General features: G+C 41.7%; 1 protein-coding gene across 2 annotated transcripts in view; it reads left to right on the forward strand.

Annotated features, from left to right (window-relative positions):
• The window catches only part of RSAD1 (radical S-adenosyl methionine domain containing 1), a 67,158-nt gene extending 41,725 nt beyond the window's left edge, over positions 1-25,433 (forward strand). The window contains exons 6-10 of one of the 2 annotated variants that reach the window (XM_053453334.1): positions 19,308-19,455; positions 19,807-19,861; positions 19,985-20,088; positions 20,566-20,600; positions 25,188-25,307. In XM_053453334.1, the coding sequence (XP_053309309.1) occupies positions 19,308-19,455; positions 19,807-19,861; positions 19,985-20,088; positions 20,566-20,575 (317 nt within the window). In that variant the 3' untranslated portion in view covers positions 20,576-20,600; positions 25,188-25,307. Of the gene's footprint in view, positions 1-19,307; positions 19,456-19,806; positions 19,862-19,984; positions 20,089-20,565; positions 20,601-25,187 lie in introns of both variants that reach the window. The other variant, XM_053453333.1, reaches the window with a different exon arrangement.
• Positions 25,434-26,104: the final 671 nt, after the last annotated feature.

Genomic DNA, 26,104 nt, shown 5'->3' on the forward strand with positions numbered 1-26,104 from the left:
GTGTTCTTGGAACCAGGTCTGTAAGTTATATGAAGCTGGAATCGAGAGAAGAATAAAGACCATCTGGCCAGTCGGGCTTGAAGTCTCTTGGCAGTTCTGAAATATTCCATATTTTTATGGTCAGTGTAGACGGGATGAAGTGCACCTTCCAATAAATGTCTCCACTCTTCTAAGGCCATTTTCATGGCCAGCATCTCTTTTTCTCCCACACCATAATTTCTTTCAGCAGGGTTCAGAGTTCTGGAGAAAAAAGCAATCGGGTGAAGTTGATTGTCGGTGTCATCCCTTTGGGACAGTATAGCCCCCACAGCAGAATCAGAGGCGTCCACCTCCAGTACATAGGGCCTTTGTGGCACAGGAAGAATCAATATTGGTGCTGTGGTGAACCGTTCTTTGAGGAAGTCAAATGCTCTCTGAGCAGCTTCCGTCCAACAAAACTTCTTTTTAATGGATGTGAGAGATGTTATAGGTTGAATGACCTTTGAAAAGTTCCTAATAAACTTCCGATAGAAGTTAGCAAATCCCACGAATCTTTGCACACCTTTTTTATCCGTGGGAGGTGGCCATCGTAGAATAGTAGCTATTTTCTTAGGATCCATCATGACTTTAGTAGGTGTTAAAATAAAGCCCAGAAATTCCACCGATTGAGTCTCAAACACACATTTCTCTGGTTTGGCGTATAATCCATTTGCTCTTAGTCGCATCAATACTTTAGACACATGTTCTCTATGTGTTTGTAAGGAGGAGGAGTATATCAAGATATCATCCAAGTATATCACCACGAATTGATCCAACATGTCTCTGAAAATGTCATTCATAAAGTGTTGAAAAGTGGCGGGTGCATTACATAAGCCGTATGGCATCACCATATACTCGAAGTGCCCATATCGTGATCTGAATGCTGTTCTCCATTCATGACCCTTTTTGATACGAACCAGGTTGTATGCTCCTCTTAAATCAATCTTCGTAAATACTGATGCTGAGCTAACACGTTCCATCAACTCCTGTATTAAGGGTAAGGGGTATCTGTTCTTTATAGTTACATTGTTCAGTTCTCTGTAATCCACGCAAGGTCTTAATCCACCGTCTTTTTTAGGTACAAAGAATATACCTGCTCCAGCAGGAGATGTGGAGGGTCGTATAAACCCTTTGGCAAGATTCTCATCTATATATTCCTTGAGGGTGATGAGTTCGGGTTCAGACATAGGATAAATTCTACCGAATGGAATGGGTGCACCTGGAAATAGTTCTATGGGACAATCATATTCCCTGTGCGGTGGAAGGCAGTTTGCTCCCTTCTTTTCGAATACATCGGAGAATTCGCGGTAATGAGATGGAATCTTGGGGACGGGTAGAGAACTGTAGTCGTGAGCCACATTGATAGACAGAGAGGAGTTGCGATAAACAGAATCTTTATTAGCACAGAAGCGCACAGAGCCCTTCTCCCAGTTGACAACAGGATTATTGGTTCTTAACCAGGGGAGTCCCAGTATCACATGAAAAACTGGAGATGGAACCACATCAAACACAATATCCTCACTATGATCAGGAGAAATATACATGCGTAGTGGTATAGTCTCTTGGGTGATAGGACCTGTCTTCAGAGGGCTTCCGTCTACTAGTTGAATGGATATCGGGGTGTTTTTCTTCCGGGTGGTGATTCCAAGACGTTGAATGAGCTTGGAATCCAGTATATTGCTGCTGGCTCCTGAATCAATCATGGCTGCCAAAGCGAGGGTTCTTTCTTTCCACTGTAAGGATATGGAAAGGGACAGATGGTTTGAGAAATGTGGAGGTCTTTTACTGATATAGGGGGAAAATAAGGGTTTGAGCTTACCCTTTGTAGAACGTGCTTTAGTTCTGCATTCGTCGACATAATGGCCCTTGCCGCCACAGTAAAGGCACAGATCAAGAGTTGTACGACGTTCTCTTTCCGCTGTGGATAGAGGACCTTTGATAAGGCCCAATTGCATGGGTTCTTCAGGAGGTTCCTTAGAACTTGTCTTTATGGGAGGTCGCAGGGTAGGCCATGAAGAAGAAGGAGTAGTAAGCCGTTCCGCCTTTCTTTCCCGAAGTCTCCGATCAATCTGAATGGAGAGTCTGGCAAATTCATCGAGGGAATTAGGAATGCTGGTGCGTGCCAATTCGTCTCTGATGTTATCAGATAACCCCAACCGGAATTGATCATGTAACGCTGATTCATTCCATGAAGTTTCCATGGAAACACGTCGGAATTCAGCTATATATTCTTCTACTGGTCTTTTTCCTTGTTTGAGAGCTCTCAATGTACTGGTAGCAGAGGTGGTCCTAAAAGGGTCTTCATATAGAGCGTCCATGGCTTGGCGGAAAGAAGCCCATGTCTCCAATATAGGACTGTTGCTATGCAGTAGATGGTGGGCCCAGAGTTGGGGTTCCTCTGCCAATAAAGCAATGACCGTGTGAATTTTAATATAGTCTGAAGTATACGTTCTTGGTTTCAAATTAAACATTATTTGGCATGATGTCATGAACGTAGTGTATTTCTTGCGGTCACCAGCAAATTTTTCAGGCATAGGTATAGGTGGTTCAGGGGCGGATGCTCCCTGAAAACCCAAATTTTCTTGACTCATAGAGGGAGCCTGAAACGGATCTCCTGGAATATTAGGATTGGACTGCAGGTGGTGCATCTGTTGTCTGAGTTGATTTTGTCCTGTCTGGATATCTTGCAGAGATTGAGTAAATGTACCCATCTGCTGGGTAAGTGCAGCAACAGCTTCAGCCAATCCTGCGGGTTCCATAATGGCTCGGTTATTCTGTCACAAAGTTCTTGTGTTAGGAACCCAGTATGCAGCACGGCACAGAAGTATCAAGAATCGTCAAACAAGCCAGGTCAGGAGTGGAGAAGGTATCGAAGTCAGGAACAGGCACACAGGTCAGCAACGGAGATGGTTATCATACAAGCCGGGTAGGAGTAGAGAAGGCAGCAAGGTCAAAAACAGGCACAGGTCAGCAACGGAGATGGTTATCATACAAGCCGGGTAGGAGTAGAGAAGGCAGCAAGGTCAAGAACAGGCACAGGTCAGCAACGGAGAGGCAATCAGGTAAGTATAACTCATAAACAACTACTCAGCAGGAACAATAACCGAGCACTGAATAGAAGTCAGTGCTCGGCTTTTGAATCTGCCGCTCAGACCAGGCTCCGCCCCCAGCGGGTGACGTAACGTTAGTTACGTTACGTCGTCCCCTGGGAGGCAAGCTATAAGAGAGGGGGCGTGGTTCGCCCCCGTACTTCCCGCCCATCATTTGCGATGGGGATACCCTGCAGGACCTGCCCCGGGTGCTTGCTGGCTGCTGGCACCTCGAAGCAAGGTCCCGGAGCTGCGGGAGAGGTGAGTTTCGAGTACCCGCTAGCCGCGGGTACTCGGGGGAATCGCTACGTTGCGGTCCGTGACGCGGACCGTGACACCACGTGTCCTATGCATAGTCCTGTTATCATATCCCCTCTGAGGTGCCGTTTTTCTAAACTAAACAGATTTAAATTTGTTAACCTTTCTTCATAACTAAAGTGCTCCATTCCTTTTATTAATTTTGTAGCCAGCCTCTGTACCCTTTCTAGTGCTATGATATCCTTTAGAATAGGTGCCCAAAATTGCACAGCATATTCAAGGTGCGGCCTTACCATTGATTTATACAGAGGCAAAATTATATTTTTATCCCGCGACTTGATGCCCCTTTTTATACACGACAATACCTTACTGGCCTTAGCAACTGCTGACTGACATTGCACATTTTTGCCTAGTTTGTTGTCTATAACAATTCCCAAATCTTTCTGATTTGTCGTTACCCCTAATTCACTACTGTTTAGGGTGTAGGTTGCTTGTGCGATTCGTACCCCGAAGTGCATAACTTTAGTTTTATCTACATTGAATTTCATCTGCCATTTGTCTATCTAGGTCCCTCTGCAGCACTGTAATATCCCACTTGTCCTGTATTACTTTACCTAGTTTAGTGTCATCTGCAAACACAGAAACATGACTTTCAACGCCTACTCATTTATAAATATGTTGAATAAAATTGGTCCCAGAACAGAATCCTGAGGGACACCACTTACCACTTTTGACCAGCTTGAAAATGTACCATTTATAACAACTCTCTGTTCTCTATCTCTAAGCCAATGTTTTACCCAAGAACAAGAATTTGCATCTAGACCAATTTCCTTCAGTTTGAATACAAACCTATTGTGTGGAACCGTGTCAAACGCCTTGGCAAAATCCAAGTAAATTACATCCACTGCAACACCCTGATCTACACTTCTACTTACTTCTTCAAAGAATGCTGATTTTTGCTAATAATACTATTCTTCCCAATGAATTCTTGAATATTATCCCTAAAAAGCCCTTCAAATACTCTCCCAACCACAGAAGTTAAGCTCACAGGTCTATAATTTCCAGGCACAGAGTTTGAACCCTTTTTGAAAATAGGGACCACATCTGCCTTCCTCCAATCCTCTGGTACAATTCCTGAAAGAAAAGAATCCCGAAAGATTAGAAACAGAGGTTCACTTATTTCCTGACTCAGCTCCTTAAGTTCCGTCAGGCCCCGGAGCTTTGTTAACATTAATTTTCTTTAGTTGCTGCAGCACCTTCTCCTGAGTCATCCAATCACAGTTTGACTGCAGATTTTTTTCAGTAGTCCTATGTATATCCATTGCCATAGATTCCTCCTTAATATATACTGAGGAAAAATAGTTATTTAAAGTTTATGCTTTTTCCTGGTCCTCCTTGACCAACACTCCCCTCTCTGTTTTTAATGAACCTACGTTTTCTTTTTTTTTTTTGTAAATGTAATTTTTATTAGTTTTCAAGGAACAACAGAAAAATCGGGAAAAAGGGAGAGGGCAAAAAGGGAAATAGGGAGGAGAAGCACCCGTGGATAGGACGGACGGGAGGAGGGCACAAGGAGATAAAACTGGACACAAATACCCGACGCAGCGGGCAAAGGCAATACAAAATCAAATGTAACACCGGCACCTGGACAGCCATGTAGACACAGCGGTCCGTACAGAGTGGGAATAACCGACAGTCTTATCAGACATGAGCAAATAAGAAACGGTGGCAAAGGCAGCACAGAATCAAAGGTAACACCGGCACCTGGGCAGCCACTTAGACACATCGGTCCTTACAGAGTGAGAATAACAAGCAGGCTTATCAGAACATGAGCAAACAAGAAACGGCGGCGTCCAAGTAAATAAAGGCGGTGTAATAAGGCCTAGTATGCAGGACACGTAGACCTCCCCACCACCCACCCGGGAGGGAAAAAGGAATCAAGGTAAGGAACCAGAGGGAACAGCAAGAGGGAAAAAAGGAGAGAAACACACAAACAAGACACCAGGGAGAGAGAAAGAGAGGAAAAAAAATAAATAAATAAAAATAAAAAAAATAAACAAACCACACACAGGGACGGAGGTCCCACCCGGCACCCATCAGCTCGCAACACAAAGCAGCGGAATCACTGCAGCAGGAGAGATTTAGTAAGAGGGTCCGCCAAAAATGAGAGCCAGTGAAACCACGTCCGGAGATATTGCGCATGACGGTCCTCGGATTGCAGCACCAGCTCTTCAAACACCCTGATTGACTCGACCCGTTCGATCCATTCACGAAAGGAGGGCGGAGAAGCGTCCTTCCAGTGGAGCGGAATAAGCGACCGTGCAGCAGATAGTAAATGACGGGTCACCGACTTTTTGAAGCCAGCAATGGACTGAGTAGTATGACTGAGCAAGTAAAAACTAGGCAGGAACGGTGGAGGGTCGTCTGAAAGGTGTCGAACCGTCTCATGGACACTCGACCAGAACGGAACAATCTTAGTACAGTCCCACCAGATATGGAGTAGAGTACCAGGAGCAACACCACAGCGCCAGCACTTGTCAGAGGAGTCGGGAAAAGCTCTATGGAGCGCCACAGGCGTCATGTACCAGTGGGTAAGGAGTTTGTAGGAAGTCTCCTGCGCCTTCGTTTGTCTGGACCACTTGTGGGTCAGAAGAAAGATCTTGTCCCAGTCCGACTGGTCCAGCGTAATGCGCAACATCTGTTCCCAGAGACTTTGAAAACGTAATGGCTCGTCTCTCGGGTGCTGAAGTATGAGTTGGTAAAGTAGGGAAACACCATGTGCCGGGAGTTCCCTACGTTTTCATTTTTTGTTTTTCTTGAATTTATGTACTTATGAGTTTTTGCCAGTCAATAAGTTGTAAAGCTGCCCTTATCTTATTGAAATTGGCCATCTTAAAATTATAGGTTTTAGTATTCCCCATGGGCAATTTCTTTTTTGAGTTTATTTCAAAAGAGACCATATTGTGATCACTATTACCCAAGTGCTCCCCTGCTTGAATGTTAGACACAAGATCAACATTGTTTGTTATCACCATATCCAGACAAGAATCCTTTCTAGTTGGTGCTTGTACCAGTTGTGACATGAAGGTGTCATTTAACAGGTTCAAAAACCTGAATCCCCTTGCAGAACTACTAGTCCCTCTATCCCAATGTATGTCCGGGTAATTAAAATCTCCAATAATTAAAGTGTTACCCAGATGTGCAGCTTTCTCAATTTGCTCTAACAGCTGCTCTTCCTCATCATTATTAACATTAGGTGGTTGATAACATATCCCAACCAGTAGTTCTTTTCCTTTTTTTTTGCCCCAAGTTGATATCTACCCATAAAGCTTCCACATTTCCCTTGTCGTCTTCAAGATGCTTAATATTTGACTTTAGCTCGTTGTTTATATACAAGCATACTCCTCCTCCCTTCCTGCTTTTTCTGTCCTTCCTATATAACATAACCTTTTAAGTTAACTGCCCAGTCATGGGTCTCATCCCACCATGTTTCTGTTATGCCTATTATATCATATTGCTTAGTGTATGCTATTGCCTCTAGTTTTCCCATTTTGTTATTTAGGCTCCTTGCATTAGCAAGCATACATTTAATATTACCCTGAGTCTCTTTTGTGAGAGTTTTTATTAATACATACCTCCTCTGTTCTGATCTTGCCCCTCCCCCCATTTCCACCCCTCCCCCATCTCCAAACCCTCCTTCCTACACCATGACTTTAGCCACGCATTTACCTCCCTGATCTCCCGCTGCCTTTCTACTGTTGCGTGCGGCACAGGTAATATTTCTGAAAATACTACCTTGGAGGTCCTTTTCTTCCGTTTATCTCCTAATTACCTGAAATTATTCTTTAGGACCTTCCATTTTCCACTGACTTTGTCATTGGTACCAATATGGACCATGACAGCCGGGTCTTCCCCAGCCCCTCCCAATAATCCATCCACTCTGTCAGCAACATGCTGGACCCGAGCACCCGGGGAGTGTTCACAGCGAGTCCTGGGGTGGGTGTTGGGTGTTGCTGAATGTCTCGCTATCGAGGCATTTTGCCTACATCATTGAAGTTTAGGAGGCTATCATGATCGCCTCCTAAACTCTAAGACGGGCGTTCCCCGCCATACAGTGTATGGCGAACGTTGATGCCTTGGGGAAGGGCCAGACATGTCCCCTGATGTAGATCTTGGTGTTGCTGAATGCCTTGACATTGAGGCATTACAGCAACACCATTTAGGAGCAGAAAGCAAATGTAGATCGCTTTCTACACCCATTTAAAGCTATGGTTTTTTTGTACAGTACACACACCAACTCTGAAAACCTCCAAAGTCTTAACAGCCACACCTCCTTACCGACAACAGGAAACTATGGTGTCCTCAGACGAACAATTTCAGCCAACACGTTTCATCCCTCAGGGCAATTACACACAAGGATTGTAAGGGGCTTTCATTTTCTAAGTGACTTGCTGTCACGACCGCTGACACCACGGCACTCACCGCAGAAGTTCTTCCACCTGGAGTACCGTTCCCAAAGGAGACCCTCCTGAGCAGCAACCAGGACTTAGATGATCCCAACAGTGAGGAGGCCAGGTGTAGCAGATATAGTAGGTATGAGTTGATATTGCAAGGTGTAGTAGTCAGCGTAGAACAGGATTCACAGAGGAACTCAGCAATGTCGGGGTTAACACAATCAGGATCGTCAGGATAGCCAGGTCAGTACACAAATCAGGTAGTCGTACAAGCCGGGGATCAAAACCAGAGCGGGTAGTCAGACGAGCCAAATAAATAACCGGATATCACAGGCAGAGGTACAAAATCGATAAGCAGTAGGGAAGTCAGGCAAGCAAATGGTCAAAATCACAGGAAACAAACTCACAGCAATACTGAAGCACAAAGACCACAACAGGGTAACTAGAGAGAGCACTTCCTGGTTTTTAAATCTACTGCCTTCCCAAAGCTCCGCCCCTCAGATGACATCACTGCAGCAAGCCTCCTGCCCTGCCTAGCCGCGCCCCCTATGATGTCAGCAGGAGCAGAGGAGGACCATGCCCTGGTAAGTACAGATTTCTGAGACTGGCGGGTGCGAGCAGACGTCTGCCCACACCTTTCCGGTATTGAAGGAGTAACACTTGGTTTCTGTAAGTGACCAGTTTGTGCACAGCAGCAGCAGCAGCAGCAGCAGCAGCAGCAGCAGCAGCAGAGAAGTGGTATTATAACTATACCAACAGTATGTTTGTATCTCAACCAGCAACAAGAAGGTTGAAGGGTTTGTGACGGAAAAACAAAAAAAAACCTGTGTGTTCCCCCCCCCCCATTTTCTAGAGTGTAATTAGTTAAGGGTGGGGTTTATAATCAATAAACTGTGTTGCTCTGTATAAAGGAAGTGGTTAAACTCACAGAGCTTGCTCATTGTAAGGGGCTTGCATTTTCTAAGTGACTTGCTTTCTGTAAGTGACCAGTTTTTCCACCACAGTAGTGCAACACAAGAGTGTAAGAGAAAGGAGGGTAAGTGACATAAAGCAATTGATTACATTCTGTAAGTGCTCACGTCCCTCCCTAAAGTATGAGCAAGCTTGGAGATTTCACTCAGTGCACATCATGCCATATGTATGCATGCTTGGAACAGCAGTTCCTGGGTCCATATCGCTGTGGTAAGTGTGAACAATTGGTCTCTCTGGAAGCTGAGGCTGTTGCTCTGAAGAGGCACATTGAAACACTGAGAGACATTGACAATCTTGAGAGGAGTCTCTTGCTCACTGAGCAGAGTTTAGATGGGGCGCCTAGCAATGAGGGAGGAGATCAGGCAGAAGGGAGTCAGGCACATAGCTGGGTAACAGTAAGACGTGGTTGCGGTGGGGGAGGGAAAAGGAAGAAGGAAGCCAGCCCAGAGTTTCTCCAGCCCAACAAATTTGCGCTTTTAAATTTGGAGAGGCAGACTCAGAGGCAATGTTCCCTCTAATTTTTCTTAGGTGGTGTGCGCAGAAAATTTCTCTTGTGCAAATATTTTCCCAGAGCCAAAATTTTGTGCGCACAATATGCTTCTGCAAATGTTAAATTTAAATTGTTATTCTATATTTTTGGTACAGCTCGCTCATGGTTAATAACACTACATTATAGTGTGATAATGTAGTATTAGTTACACAACAGCATTACTTACTGTAATGTTTTTTTAAAAGGTGAAATTCTCACTGCATAAGTAAATTATGAGCGAATCACGAGCGGAGGCTCCAGGCCGCATAAAGGATAAAAAAAAAAATTGGGAAAAACTGTTGTGCGCAGGGGCGTACCTAGAGTACTTGGCACCTGGGGCGGATCCTGTACATGGGACACCCACACACACACTCTTTAAAACTGCATAGCTTCTATCGTTAGGCAAACATTGACCGTGTTACAGCATAACTGCTATCATTATATACTAAGGCAAACATTGACGGTGGTACAGCATAACTGCCATCATATACTAAGGCAAACTTTGACGGTGGTACAGCATAACTGCTATCATTATATACTAAGGCAAACATTGATGGTGGTACAGCATAACTGCTAACATTATATAGTGAGGCAAACATTGACAGTGGTACAGCATAACTGCTATCCCTATATACTGAGGCAAACATTGAGGGTGGTACAGCATAACTGCTATCATTATATACTGAGGCAAACACTGACAGTGGTACAGCAGAACATCTATCGCTATATACTGACGCACGCACTGACCGTGGTACAACACAACACCTATCACTATACATTGAGCCAGACATTGACAACAATGCATCATAACCCCAATCACTATATACTAAGCCAAACATTGATGTGGTGTAGGCCTACCACTTTAGTGTCTGGCCCAGTATTTTATATATATATATATATATATATATATATATATATATATATATATATATATATATATATATATGAATATATACAATAAACTCCTCCATCAGTAACCAGTCTGATATATATATATATATGCACCGAAATGAAAATTCTGGACCTGAAAATTTAGCATTCACTTGACTGAAACCGAAAATGACCCCCCCCACACCTTTAGAAACAAAAACACTTTTTACACTAGAGTATTGCAGAGTATGCGGTGATACCTTTTTTATTGGACTAACATAATATTAAAAAGACAAGCTTTCGAGAGTTATCCTCCCTTCATCGGGTCTGAAGCAATACTAATCAACATGATATAGGTTAAAACTTAAAACAAGTGATGGTATAAGAGAAGGGGGGGTTGAGTGGGGTGTCGTAAATAATAGGTCTGGAGGTGAGAAATGCAGAGAGGTAGAGAGATAACCCAGGGACAGAACAAATAAACTTAGGGAAACCAATAACCACAGTAAAACATCAAAGATAATAACAGCAATTAGACATTGGATGACTAGATGAAGTTCATATGAAGTTCTGGTAGTGTGTAAGGAAACCAGAATCCACATTAAGTCCCTCTTTTATGGTGTTAAAATGTGTAATCATTTTTATCTCAAATGTTTTTCTTTCCTGCGAGTCTCTGAAATTTCCTTTGAGTACTTAAATTTTTAGGTTATGGATTGAGTGATTGTTCTGTGTGAAATGATGTCCTACCGGGGTGCAATATTTTTCTTCCTCATGGTTTTTGATGGAGCTTCGGTGCAGGTTCACTCTCGAAAGCTTGTCTTTTTAATATTATGTTAGTGCAATAAAAAAGGTATCACCGCATACTCTGCAATACTCTATTTTTTGACATTGTGTCTACTGGACTAATACAGCTTCACCCTTTTACATATATATATATATATATATATATATATATATATATATATATATATATATATATGATAAACAGCAATCACACTCCTATCATGTCCAGGTTCTAGCATGTACTGGTTGCTTGGGCATGATAGGAGTGGGATTGCTGTTAGCAATCATATATATATATATATATATATATATCTATATATATATATATATATCTATATATCTATATATATATTAATATTGTTATCGAATTCTTCTGTCCAATGTTGGTGCGTTACTTACTTTTAATAAAGATGTGGTTAACACACCAAACTTGAACAAAAAAATAGAATTGCTAACAGCAATCTCACTCCTATCATGCTCAGGCAGCCAGTACATCCTGGAACCTGAGCATGATAGGAATATGATTACAGCCTCCCTATGCCATGCTATTCCCCTGTTATGGTCTAGCTGCTTTTCTGCTGCATTGCTGGAGGCTATACAGCCTGGCTGGGTTGCCATGACTACACTCCTGTCACTCCTGTGACTCAGCCCATTGTCCAGCCCACAGCCAGCCCCTTTTGGCTATTTAAGCAGCTAAACTTCACTTCCTCCTTGCCCTTGTGTTGTTTCCGGCTGCAAGTGCTATCGCTGTGTTCCTGAATTCCTGTGTATGACCTGGCTTTCTCTGACGTCCCTCACGGCTCCTGATTCCTGGCTTGTTCCTGACTTCGCTGATCTCTGTATTCCTGACCCCGGCTTGTCTGAGTACCTGTCTTGGTTCCTGACCCCGGCTTGTCTTTTGGTATATGCTTTTGGATCACGATTTGGCTTTGTTCACTATTGTCATTACAATAAAGGTGATTGCATTTTACGTTTTGTGTCCGTCTGGTTCCTGGTCCCTAACATCCCCCCACACACACTTACACATCCATGCTATCACACACACACACTCATTCACAAACATTCAGTTTAAACTACACCCATCACTCTCACACACTTACTAATTCACTCTCACAGAATGTTTTCCTACTTTTTCTTTGTCACTGTCACTTTTCCTCTTTTGTGTCCTCTTCTTCCAGTGCAGTGGAGGTGGTGGGTGTGGCTTCAGTGCTGTGCGCCGGGATATGACATACTGTCCGTCTCTGGAGGGGTGCCGTGCACACAACCGGTAGCGGACCGCTCCCCCCGTTCGGTACGCTACTGGTTGTGTGCACAATTTTTGTTCGTGTGCGCTCCCTCTTAAAGCTATGTGCGCGCGCACAAGCGCACAGCTTAGAGGGAACACTGCTCAGAAGTGGGCTTTCTGGAAAAGGCTGTTCTCTCTAACAGCCAGGAGAGCAGCTCATCCAATGTGCAGGGGATCCGAAAGGAAGGGAAGCCCAGGCAGGTTGTGGTGGTAAGGGATTCAATAATTAGGAAAACAGACAGGGTAATCTGTAGCTCTGATCGCAGCAACTGAATGGTTTGCGGTCTCCCGGGTGCCCGGGTTCGGCATGTTGCGGACAGAGTGGATAGATTATTGGGAGGGGCTGGCGAGGATCCAGCTGTCTTGGTCCACATTGGCACCAATGACATAGTAAGAGAAAGATGAAGAGTCCTAAAAGGTAACTAGGGATTTAGGGAGTAATAATTTAAAAAAAGGGCCCCCAAGGTAGTATTCTCAGAGATCCTACCTGTGCCATGCGCTACACCAGAAAGGCAGTGGGAGATTAGGCAGCTAAATGCATTAATGAAGTCTTGGTGGGGGCTTGGTCTATACAGATAATAGGGAGAAGCATATATTTTGCCCCCCAAAAGCAAGGACAGAAAGTGATTGCAGCATCAGTGTTAAATGACAAGCTAAAGGTCATGTCTACAAATGCTGGCAGTTTAGGGAATAAGATCCATGAACTTGTAATAGTTGTGGCAACTGAGAATGTTGATATAGTGGCTGTTACTGAGACATGGTATAATGAGAAAACTGACTGGGACATATCAATACCGGGTACTCTTTATATAGAAAAGACAGAAAGGGCAAGAAATCTAACTTAATACAAGTTGGTGAGGAGAACAGAGTCGGTTTGGGTTACAGTACAATTTGGCAAAAGTAAAGTAACTCGCGTAGGTGTGATTTATAGACCCCCAGGACAAGTAGAAGAACTAGATAATCTACTAGTGGAGGAAATAGCTAAAATGACAGTGAAGGGGGATGTTCTAATCATGGGTGACTTTAATCTCCCTGATGTGAACTGGAAAACGAAAGTAGCTGGTTGTACCCGGAGTGCAGATATTCTAAACTCCCTACTGGGATTATCTTTAAAACAAGTAGTTGAGGAACCAACTCGTAAGGAGGCCATATTGGATTTAGTGTTCACAAATGGAGATTTGTTAACAGATATTTCTGTAGGTGAAAGTTTGGGATCTAGTGATCATCAGTCTATGTGGTTTAATATATGAACAGTGACTGAGTCATACCACACAAAAACAAAAGTTTTAGGTTTTAGAAAAGCTGACTTTTCTAAAATGAGAATATGTATAGAGGAGTCATTATCAGACTGGGACAATTTAAATGACGTTCAGGAGAAATGGGATTATGTAAAAGCTGTATTATTGAAGATAACAAGATAACAGAAAGTTGTATTAGGCTGGTCAGTAAGAGTAAAAAATTAAAGAAACCGCTGTGGTACTCTGCAGAAGTGGCCAAAATCGTAAAAGACAAGAAGTTAGGCTTTAATAGATACAAAAATACCCAAAGTGAGGAAGATAGACAGATCTATAAAATTAGGCAGAAAGAGGCAAAGAAAGTTATAAGATCTGCGAAATCACATGCAGAAGAGCGAATTGCCCTGTCAGTAAAAAATTGAGCTAAAATTTGTTTTAGATATATAAATGAGAAAAGGAAAGTTAAACAAGGATTAGTTAGACTAAAAACAAAAGGAATGTATGTAGAAGAGGATAAAGGTTGACTGCCTCAATGAATATTCTGTTCAGATTTTACAAATGAAAATGAGGGAATGGGACCTCAGTTGGGAAAAAAGACTGAATAATTTGAAATATGTGAGTTTATCGAGGTGGAGGTTCTACTTCAGTTGTCTAAGGTAAAGACAAATAAGTCGATGGGGCCTGATGGGATATACCCTAAGTTATTAAAAGAGCTTGGGGGTGTACTAGCAAAACCGTTAACTGATATATTTAACGAATCATTGGTAACGGGAGTCGTCCCTGGGGATTGGAAAGTAGCGAATGTTGTGCCCATTCACAAAAAAGGCAGTAGGGAGGAGTCGGGCAACTACAGGCCAGTTAGTCTTACATCTGTGGTGGGGAAATTAATGGAAACAATGTTAAAGGAAAGGATTGTTGAACATCTGAAGTCACATGGTTTCAAGATCAAAAACAACATGGGTTTTCCTCAGGAAGATCATGCCAAACAAATCTTATTGTTTTTTTTGATTGGGTGACTAAAGTAATTGATCAAGGTGGTGCAGTAGACTTTGCGTATCTGGATTTCAGTAAGCCCTTTGATACTGTCCCACATAGAAGACATAAATAAACTGCAATCTCTGGGTTTAGATCCCAATGTTGTTGAATGGATTAGGGAGTGGCTGAGTGACAGACAACAGAGGGTTGTAGTAAATGGCGTTTATTCAGAACAAGGTCTTGTTACCAGTGGGATACCTCAAGGATCTGTACTTGGACGCATTCTCTTTAATATTTTTATTAGTGATATTGGAAAGGTATGTTTATTTGCTGACGACCTAAATGGCAAACAATCTAGGTAAACTGGAAAAATGGTCAGAGCTGTGGCAATTGGCATTTAATGTGGATAAATGCAAAGTAATGCACCTGGGGCATAAAAACCCAAGGGCAGAGTATAGAATATTTGATACTGTCCTAACCTCAGCGTGTGAGGAAAGGGATTTAGGGGTAATTATTTCTGAGGATTTAAAGGTAGGCAGACAATGCAGTAGAGCAGCAGGTAATGGTAGCAGCTTGGTTGTATAGCGAGAGGTATTAGCAGTAGAAAGAGGGAAGTGCTCATGCCGTTGTACAGATCACTGGTGAGACCTCACTTGGAGTATTGTGTACAGTACTGAAGGCCGTATCTCCAGAGGATATAGATATGTTGGAGAAAGTTCAGAGAAGGGCTACTAAAATGGTTTATGGATTACAAGATAAACCTTACCAGGACAGGTTAAAGGATCTTAACCTATATAGCCTGGAAGACACGGGGGATATGATAGAAACATTTAAATACTTAAAGGGAATCATCAAGGTAAAGGAAGATAGTTTATTTAAAAGGAGAAATACTACCACGTGAGGACATAGCCATAAGCTAGAGGGGCAAAGGTTTAATGGTAACATCAGAAAATATTACTTTACGGAAAGGGTAGTGGAAGCATGCAATAGTCTTCCAGCAGAAGTGGTAGATCTAAATACAGTAAAGGCATTTAAGCAAGCATGGGATAATAGGCATAAGGCCAAGCTAGATATAGGATAAGGGCACTAAAGGAAAGTACTCAGAGTACTATTTTGTAAATAGTGATGACCCAAGTGGAAAGTGAGTATAGTAAGTATGTTTTCAAATGACCTCAAGGAGATGAAACCATGAAAGAAACAAACATATATGTATATGTATGTATAGATATATATATATATATATATATATATATATATATATATTCACTGGTCACAGGGCTATAAACAGAATTCATATTTTAGATCTTGATCCAAGGAGAAATTAAATTGCCTTTTGGAGTCAAGAAGATTTTTTCCCCCTGATGGCAGAATTTTAAGTAGCTTAATTAGGGTTTTTTTGGTCTTCTTTTGAATCAAGATTAGGTAAAAGGGTTGAACTTGATAGATTTAGGTCTTTTTTCAACCTTATGTACTATGTAATTATGTTATTAGGTATACCTTGCTAGTACTGGGTTGGACCCCCTTTTGCCTTCCGAACTGCCTTCATTCTTTGTGGCATACTTTCTACATGACGCTGGAAACATTCCTCAGAGATTTTGGTTCATATGGACGTGATGGCATCACGCAGTTGCTGCAGATTTATCGGCTGCACATCCCTGATGTGAATCTTCCCTACTACCACATCTCAAAGGTGCTCTATTGTATTGAGATCTGGTGACTGTGGAGGCCATTGGAGTAAAGTTAACTCGTTGTCATGTTTGTGACGTGGTGCATTATCCTGCTGGAAGTAGCCATCAGATGATGGGTACACTATGGTCATAAACAATACTCCGATAAGCTGCCGCATTTAAACAATGCTCAATTGGTACTAAGGGGCCCAAAGTGTGCCAAGAAAATGTCCCCCACACAAATACACCACCACCAGCCTGAACAGTTGATACAAGACAGGATGGATGCATGATTTCATGTTGTTTACGCCAAAGTCTGACCCTGCCATCTGAATGTCGCAGTTGGAATTGAGACTCATCAGACCAGGCAACGTTCTTCCAGTCTTCCGTTGTCCAATTTTGATGAGCCTGTGCTCAACGATTACCTCCTAAACGTCAATGGTGTTGCTGAATTGCCTCGATCACGAGGCATTCAGGGACACCGAACTCCCACCCCAGGACACGCCGTGACCGCTCTGGAGAACGATGTGATTAATAAAATAAATTAAAAATAATAAAAATGATTAAAAAAAGAAATAATTAAAAAAAAAATAGTAAAATATAAAAATATGTAACCTTCAAGTTCCAAAAAATGTAAAAAAAAATAAAAAAAAAATATATATATATATTTTTATGAGTAAGTCCTAAAATTAGCGCTTTAGCTTAAAACAATTCTTGCATGGAAGGAGTTAAAATACTGGCATGTCAAATGCCTATGGGGTGTCTTTTAAAAAATGTATGATTTGACAGGGAAAATTGAATTGGCTGGGTTCAACAATGTCCCAATTAACACCGGGGGAAGGATGACCATGCGTCTAATTTCCAATTGAAAAAAAAGCATATGCACCAAATGTGGCCTTTTAGCCCCCCAAAAATGACAAACCCATGCATGTGGGGTATCATTGTACTCAGGAGATTTTGCTGAACACATATTGATGTTGTGTGACAGCGACATATACCAGGAGCTGTAAATTCATACCTAAAGTACGTGTGTGGGGAAAAATACACACAAAAAATACTACTGCAAACTTTGAAAAAATGCTGGTGGTAAAATGTGTGCATGCAAAGAGTTAAAATACCAGCATTTGAAATACCCTGGGGTGTCTAGTTTTCAAAAATATATGGTTTTATTCTGCACACTGAAATGGCCAAGCTCAAAGATGTATCAAATAGGGCATGGGCAGTGGATCACCAAATGTCAAAGTTTAACACTGAAAAATGTGCATGCCCCAAATGTGGCCCTTTTGCCACCAAACAGCCAGGCAAACCCATTTATGCGGGGTATCACTGTTCTCAGGAGATGTTGGTGAACACATATTGGGGTGTTTTGTGACATATACCAGGACCTGATAATTCATACCTGAAGTGATATGTGTGTGAAAAAAATGCAAAACAATGACTACCACAAAGTTTGACAAAGACTGGTTTTAGAATTAGTGCATGGAAAGAGTTAAAACACTAGAATTTGAATTACCATCAAAGATGGTAGGACCAGATGTAAAAGTTCCAAGTTAAAAAATGCACACATCCTAAATTACCTCCCAAACAACAAACGGACAAACCCATGCATGGGAAGTATCACTGATGTTGCTGAACACATATTGGGGTCGTGTTTGAAAGTGACGTATACCAGGAGCTGTAAATCCATACCTGAAGTGCAATTTTAGTGATTTAAAAAAAACACAAAATAAATTAATACCACAAAGTTTGACAAGGGGTAGTAGTAGAAGTAGTGCATGGAAATACCTTGAGGTGTCTAGTTTTCGAAAATATATGGTTTGATGGGGTAAATTGCATTGGCCAGCTTTTCATATACCCGGAATAGCACATGGGGCTACCTGTACTTATTGCCCCATAACATGCAGAAAAAGGCAAAAAAAACATAAAAACATTGGGTATTTCTAAACTCAGGACAAATAGTAGTCCTGTTTTTTATTACCTTTTATAAATGAGTAAAAGATTTTTCAAGTAAAAGTTCAAAAAGTTTTTCCCCATATTTTAATATGATACAATCAAAACAATGACATCTAAAGAAAACCCTTCTTGTATGGGTTCAGTAAACAGGAAAGAATAAAATTACAGCTAAACACGAGCAGCGCAGAAATGTAAAAAACAAAAAATAAAATCAGCCATTGTCACAAAGGGGTTACCAGTGAGTCAATACATTTTTTCATTTGTTATACCCTAATTCTTTTTTTTGAGCTCCTAACAACTCAATCTAATATTTATGTTACTCGGGTCTGCGGTGTCAGACCTGGTACCCCACTGACTCATTTGAAATGAGAAAATTCTGTGCCTTGACCCTACTGTTCAGTGTTATAAGAAAAATTCTTATGCTATATTATGAAAAGTTCAGATATTTGAATATACTAGGATTTCTCCATTTGAACTCTCAATGCCCCCTAGAGCTGACCCTCAGTTCGATAGATAAGATAAGGCCCATCATTATTTTATTTTTTTGTACAAAATTCACTGAAAGTTATACCCCAGAGCAGAATATCACACTTCATGAGTCCATGGACCTTTTCTAGGTGTAGACAGCACTTCAGCCAGTAAATCCGGTCAAAGAGCTCAAGGTGTGGCGTAAAGGTGTACAAACTTTGCAAAAGCACTCGTGTGGAAATAAAACCACACTGATTTACTCACATTGCTGAGCACCTTGTGATTCTTGACTACATTTGAGGGTGTTGGGTGGAACCCTGCTTGTGCAGTTAAGGTGCTTTCTAACCGTCTCCTAAGTGTGTATACACTTTTACATAGACTTTGTAATGCTCACTTATGCACATGCATGTTCATATACATGCAAACATACCTCCGCTCCTTCCCTCCTTACCATTCATGCAGATGTCAGTTCACACTGTGCGAGCAGCCTCGGTTTCACCGCCGGGTCATGCACTTGTCTGTGCTGGTTCAAAATTGAAACAATTTCATTCTGAACAATTTTGGAGACATTACAGGCAGAGACAGTTGCGACCACTTTGGCCCCTGTAGTTATACCACTGCTTCTTAACTTTATGCTATCTTAATGTAGGGGTCTTGAGACCAAAGCAGTGGTGTCTTTGCTTGTTGGTAATCCAAGATAGTAATCCAATCTCAAGATTCTCATGGATTATTTCATATGTATAATTTTCTGCAGGAGCGCATGGCAGGTTTGTGGCTCGGGCAAATGGTGGTACTCGAAGACAGGCCCGTATTCAGACTCTAGAACCTGATCCATGGATGATGGAAGTGATCCAACATGGGCATGGTACACGGAAAGTGATTGAACAGAGTCATCTGGATGTGTAAGTGGTTTTTTTTTGTAACTAAACTCTGTATGATTACAGGCGATCTTAAAGATTTTATGGTGAGATGTTAATACCATATCAACCTCATTAGATTTTCTGAATTATCATCTGTATTGAGATATTTCAGATGTGATATGACAATAGGAAATGCACAAATTGAATTCTCAGATATAATTTTATTGAAATCTTTGTAAAATATAACAATTCTGAACAGAGATTTGAACTCTCATTGTCTAAATGAACTATTTATAAAGCCTGTATCTGTATCAGTAAATGACCAATTTGGTATCCTTATTGGCTACTTTGCTGTGTTTTTACTGCTTACTTTCCATCTACTGTTCTGTACAGACTATTAGAAGTGCTGGCTCTTGGGCTCCGGACAGACATTGGAATAACTCATGAGGTGAGAACGCTACATTGCAATTAGGTGCAGTATGAGTGTTTGTCAGGATCATTGGCTCATTTTAGGTAAGAACATTGAAATCTGGAACAACTCAGTACCTCCCGTCCCTTTTCTATCATGCAGAGCTGGCAACAGCATTCTCCATTCCTCGGTTTGCAGCATATTTTTGATGCATCTGATGAACTAAGGGAGCTTCGGCAACAGGAATTTTTCCTGCTTGATGAAAGGTAAGGAGTATGTTTTCAAAGAATGTGGGTTTGTGGGTGTAACTTTCGATTTGTGTATAGAAAAAGTTCCAAGTCTCTTAGATCATAGAAAATCTTACAGTTACAGTATACCTGGTAATAACAGATGATTTTGATTTAGATTTTTGAGGAATCCCTTTCTAAATAATACTTTTTTTAGGCACATCATAACTTACATCTCATCTTAAATCTCATTATGAAATATGGATTATACATCCTATTTCTATATAGAATTTCTATAGGACAGTGTTGTAAGTGTAATCCCTAATAGTGGGGGGAAAAAATCTATATTTTTGGAGTCTGTATTTTACAAATTATACATTTGCCAGAGACCGCATGCTGATTATCTGGTGTATAACATGGAAAATGGTGAGAAATGAGACCTTACATCTACAGGACATGCACAACTCTACAAATAGATTTTGTGTTCTACTATTTTCACTGATGTCAATTTTGCAGTTCCAGTTGAAAGCTAAAATCAGATTTACCTTTAGGTATGTTTTTTATTATTTTTAGTTTATTTGATTCAAGCTTACTTACAGAGTTGCTGTTTTTCCTACTAACTTTTATTAAAAACCATTGTTGGTTCTAGTCAACTTTGCCACCATCTTACCAAGTTACAACAGCTGTAAATAAAACCGGAAGTGACATGTGATAATGCATGACAGGAATAAAGTAAATAAGCAATTAAGCACACAAGCAGAAAACTGTGAATGCAAATACAAAATAAATATTTGTGTTACGGTCAGGTAGACGAGGGATCCAACAATGCAGGTAAGCACAGCTAAAGAAAGTCCAGAACACAGTCCGAGGTCGAGGGCAACAGCAGGCAGCAAGGTCAAAAACAATCCGAGGTCAGGGCAGGTAGATCAGGTGCAAAACGGTAAACAGGTCCGGGTTCGTAGGCAGGCAGAGAAGAATCGTGGTCGTTTAAACAGGCAAGAGGTCGGTACACAAGGCAGAGATCAAAATAGAATGAGAACTATAGCACACCCAACGCTAGAGAACGTTTAGAACGGGCAAAGACAAGGCAAACGAATGGGGTTTAAATAGAAAAGGAAACACTCACGTCATCAGCCGCGCCGTAGAGCGTGTCGCGCCCTAAATTGATTTCAGGTGCGTTGTCTGGAACCACCACCAGATGGCGCACTTCTGCCGTTTTCCCGGCGTGTGCGCGCGGCGACGCGCCTGGAGCGTGAGCGGGTGCGCGCGCCCGACGAAGAAGGACCGCATACCCCCCGAGTGACCGCGGCAGCACTGGAGGTGGAGCCAGCGTGAGCGGCCAAGGTGAGTGCAGCGGCGGCGCGTGTAACCCGTCGGCAACCCGCGTGCGGGACGGAGGTGGGGTTGCCGACGCCCGGCGAGCCACCATTAGCAGCCGGAGAGGGAGCCGCGGCGGCGCGCGTAACAATTTGTTTTCACATTATTTTCCATGCATGCCAAATATTTTTTTGTAGAAGCTTCACCCACTTAGAAAATGATATTACACCTAGAGCATATTAAGAGGGTCAGACCTTTTAACTTTGTGCTAGACACCTGATATCATAATTAATATCATAGGCCAAGAGTTTGAATTTAATTCTAGGGTGCATAGGCAGTATGTATGCATGAGTGATTGGCCCAGTGGAGCAGTAGATGAACAATGGTAAGAAAAGAAAATTAGTCTGACAGCAGTGTTCAGAATGGATTAGAGAGGTGAAACGTGGGAGAGGGGAGACCAGTAAGTGGAGAGTGGATTATTATATTGGTTGTGTCTTGTGTAAGTAAAGAAGTCAAAAGAATAATAACAAATAAACTTGGACTAGCCATCTGGCAAACTGGGCAAATGGCTGGAGGGCCACTGGCTGACAAAGCTCCATACTCCTAGCGCATACTGCATCAGTATAAAAATGTGATTTGCGGCCGCATGTATCCAACCGACAAATATAGTTACGTTATTTGACTAATGGCATTTGTGACGGGACCCTCCATCATTGGGACCACTGGAGAGGCCTGACTGCCAACCTCCTCCCTATTGACTATGGGCCCTGGGTTTGTAAAGACTTCTGTGGCTACCCCAGCAGTATATCATGTCATCACTGGTTGAGGGGATTATCTCCAGCAGACAGCCAGGATCTGCAAGCAGGGAGTGACCGCAATTGTTTTAATTTAATATCAGACCCCTCCACCCCATGGTGCATTATTATGTTGTATAAATCAGTCTCTCCTCCCCCTATTGAATTGTTAATCCCGTTACTGCCCCTGTTGTCTCTGGGAGGCAAATTAAGGGGGTGGTTTGTGTTCCAATATCTTGTTTTATGTTAATGCGTGTTTTGCTGGATATATCCAGCTCTGTGTGTCCAAAATAAATCAGTCTTCGTTTGGTTTTACCCTACACTGAGTCTTGGCTAGTGACTGGGGAACCGGGGAAAGTATGTTGTCCCAGGCTAAGGCAGCACAAGACAGCGGAGGTAGTCGGTCGGACTAACCAGCTCCGTGACAGCATTAAAGTATCCCCAGCCTGGTCCTGATAACAAATACATAAAGGGAAAAATAATACCCAAATAAACTGAACATTAAAGTTAACATTAAGGTAAACAAAAGTACTATAATTTAACATTATATTGAAGATTGCATTTTTTGAAAATCAGCTTTCACTCTGCATTTTCAATAGTGGTGCCTAATGCTTGAAATAACAAGTCAATCTTCAAAAATATTTAGTTTTGTATATTGTAGATTATATGGGACTGGGTTATTCAGGATTCAATTAATATTAAACATTGAAAATGTGTGTGTATATCTATATATATATATATATATATATATATATATATATATATATATATATATTGACAATCTTGAGAGGAGTCTCTTGCTCACTGAGCAGAGTTTAGATGGGGCCCCTAGCAATGACGGAATTTGATGGCTTTAGTGTTCACAAATTTAGATTTGTTAACTGATATTTCTGTAGGGGAAAGTTTGAGATCTAGTGATCATCAGTCTGTGTGGTTTAACAAACAAAGAGTGACACAAGAGTCACACCACACAAAAACAAAAGTTTTGGATTTTAGAAAAGCTGACTTTTCTAAAATGAGAATATGTGTAGAGGAGTCATTGTCAGACTGGGGCAATTTAAATGGAGTCCAGGAGAAATGGGATTATTAAAAGTTGTATTATTGAAGATAACAGAAAATTGTATTATGCTGGTCAGTAAGAGTAAACCGCTGAGGTACACTGCAGAAGTGGCCAAAATCATAAGTACTGTATTTGCTCGATTATAAGACGAGGTCTTTTTCAGAGCAAATGCTCTGAAAAATACCCCTCGTCTTATAATCGAGGTCGTCTTCTAATTAGACCTCAAAAAAATATCTGCTGGGGCCAGGCTGCTTACCGGTGCTTTGGTCCCGAGCAGCGTCTCTTCTATTAGCAGCAGGAAGCTAGCAGAGTGTCACATAATTCTGCCTCCCCCTCCTTCCTCTGGGGGCAGGGCCAGAGAAGTTACTCGCACAGCCGGGCCCCTGCAGAAGTCTGCGAGTGGGAGATCTGCAGTTCAGGTAAGGGGGTGGGGGGTGTGAGTGTGTGTGTATGTGTGATTAATGGAATGAATGAGTATTTAAATGTTTGTGAATGAGTGTGTGTGTGATAGCATGGATGTGTAAGGGGGGTAGCATGGCATAGGGAGGCTGTACTCAAACTCCTATCATCCCCAGGTTCCAGCATGTACTGGCTGCCTTGGCTTGATAGGAGTTTGATTGCTGTTAGCAGTTATATATATATACCTCCAGAAATGCCTTTTAACCCTCTATATGCCACTCTGGCATATAGGGGGTTAAAAGGCATATCATGGGGCAGAGTGGCATATAGGAGGGCATAAGACATTTCTGGAGGCAGAGTGGCATATAGAGGGTTAAAAGGCACATCATGGGGCAGAGTGGCAAATAAAGGGGGATTAAGGCATTTCTGGGGGCAGAGTGGCAACCGTGGGGGCAGATGTGCATAACTGGGGAGGGGCAGCTTGGCAAATAAAAGGAAATAAAAAATATATATTTTTCTCAATCATAGCTTTTATTAAATATGAAAAAATTGTTTACATGAATTAATATTTACTGGTAAAACATTTTTTCCTATAGGGTCGTCTTATATTCAGGCTTTTTGTTTTTTTCCTAAATTAATATTTAGATTTTGGGGGGTCGTCTTATAATCAGGGCCGTCTTATAATCGAGCAAATACGGTAGATACAAAAAATAGCCATAGTGAGGAAGATAGACAGATCTATAAAATTAGGCAGAAAGAAGCAAAGAAAGTTATAAGAGCTGCCAAATCACATGCAGAAGAGAAAATTGCCTTGTCAGTAAAAAGGGAGATAATGTTTTTAGATATATAAATGAGAAAAGGAAAATAAAACAAGGATTAGTTAGATTAAAAAACAAAAGAAGGACTGTATGTAGAAGAGGATAAAGACGTAGGTGACTGCCCCAATTAATATTTCTGTTCAGTTTTTACAAATAAAAAAATGAGGGAACTGGACCTCGGTTAGGAAAAAACACTGAGTCATTTGAAATATGTGAGTTTATCGAGGCGGAGGTTCTACTTCAGTTGTCTAAGGTAAAGACAAAAAAGTCGATGGGGCTTGGGATACACCCCATGTTATTAACCCCTTCGCGACCTTTGCCGGTTCAGGACTAAATGACCTTTGATGGTCCTGAACCGTCAAAAAGTTAAATAAGCTTAGAAAGTGATCAACGATCACTTTCTTCGCTTAAACGGCGTTACTGTAATGCCTCGATGTCGAGGCATTCAGCAAGGCCGAGATCGGCATCGGGGGCCATGTCTGACCCCTCCCCGGGGCGTCAACAGCCGCCATACATTGTATGGCAGCGGACGCCCGTTTTAAAAGCGTTTAGGAGGCGATCAACAATCGCCTCCTAAACTTAAATGGTGTCGCTGGAATGCCTCGATCAGGAGGCATCCAGCGACACCAAACACTTACCTCTGGGTGGGCTGTGACTGCTCCGGAGATTACTATTCTATAACAATAATAACTGTCACTTAGCACTTATATTCTGGTTAGATTTGCTTAATGTACTCTTTTATCCCCCCAGGGGTCTCCGGTGCTCGTGGAAAGGACTTGCTGTTCTGGACTGTCTGTTGGTGCCGCTTGTGTCACAGATCCAAGATTCGTGGACTGATGCAATTATGGATGTCTGAAGCATACACAGTTACCATCATTAGACTCAATTCCACCCTTGTCCCTCTATTCAGTTTGGATAAATGACGTGTGTTTAAATGTTTTTCGATTCAGTTGCATAAATAAAATGTGCCTCAATAAAAGTTACACATCCAGCGGTGTCCCTTGTTGCCCTTTTGAAGTGTAGCTTAAACAAATGCTTTTTGTCACTGAAAAAAATGCAACCATATCATTTTCTCTCAGGGAAAGGAACACTTGCAAGCTTTGCTTTCATTATGCTTAGAATTGGAGGATACGATTATATACATTTCATTCAATAAATCAATTATTGCAGCCCACTCGTTGCTGCTTTTTTTATATTGGGCACTCGGTAAGCAACGCCTAGTTTTGACTGTAGTTTCAAATGGCGCTTGTGGGGTGCGGGTAAAGGCGTGATCTGTTGCCTTGGAGACAGTCACGCTATACTAACGGAACATGGCGAACAAACAGGGGAAGAGAGATTTCCGAACAAGGACACCACCGGGTAATTTACGTTGTCTGTTAATGATTTTGGGTGGGTGATTTTCAAAATGTGTGTGAGTTTTGCTAAATGCGAAACTAAGTGCCTCAAGAACAAAATTATATTTTTCTTGTTCTTGTCTTTGCTGCCAAATGATATATACGGTGCATGTTGTGTTAATTGTGGCAGCTCCAGTAAGAACAAAAATAATTGTTTTGGTACATGATTGCAAGCGGAAATAGGTGTTCATGCTTTACTAATCTTCAAGGTAGAAACCTGACTTGTTTATAGTTAGCTCAGCTTAGTCTTGGCGTTTAAAATATTACTGGAGG

The sequence above is a fragment of the Spea bombifrons genome, chromosome 13 (genome assembly GCF_027358695.1).
Source record: "Spea bombifrons isolate aSpeBom1 chromosome 13, aSpeBom1.2.pri, whole genome shotgun sequence".
In the NCBI taxonomy this organism is placed as follows: domain Eukaryota; kingdom Metazoa; phylum Chordata; class Amphibia; order Anura; family Pelobatidae; genus Spea; species Spea bombifrons.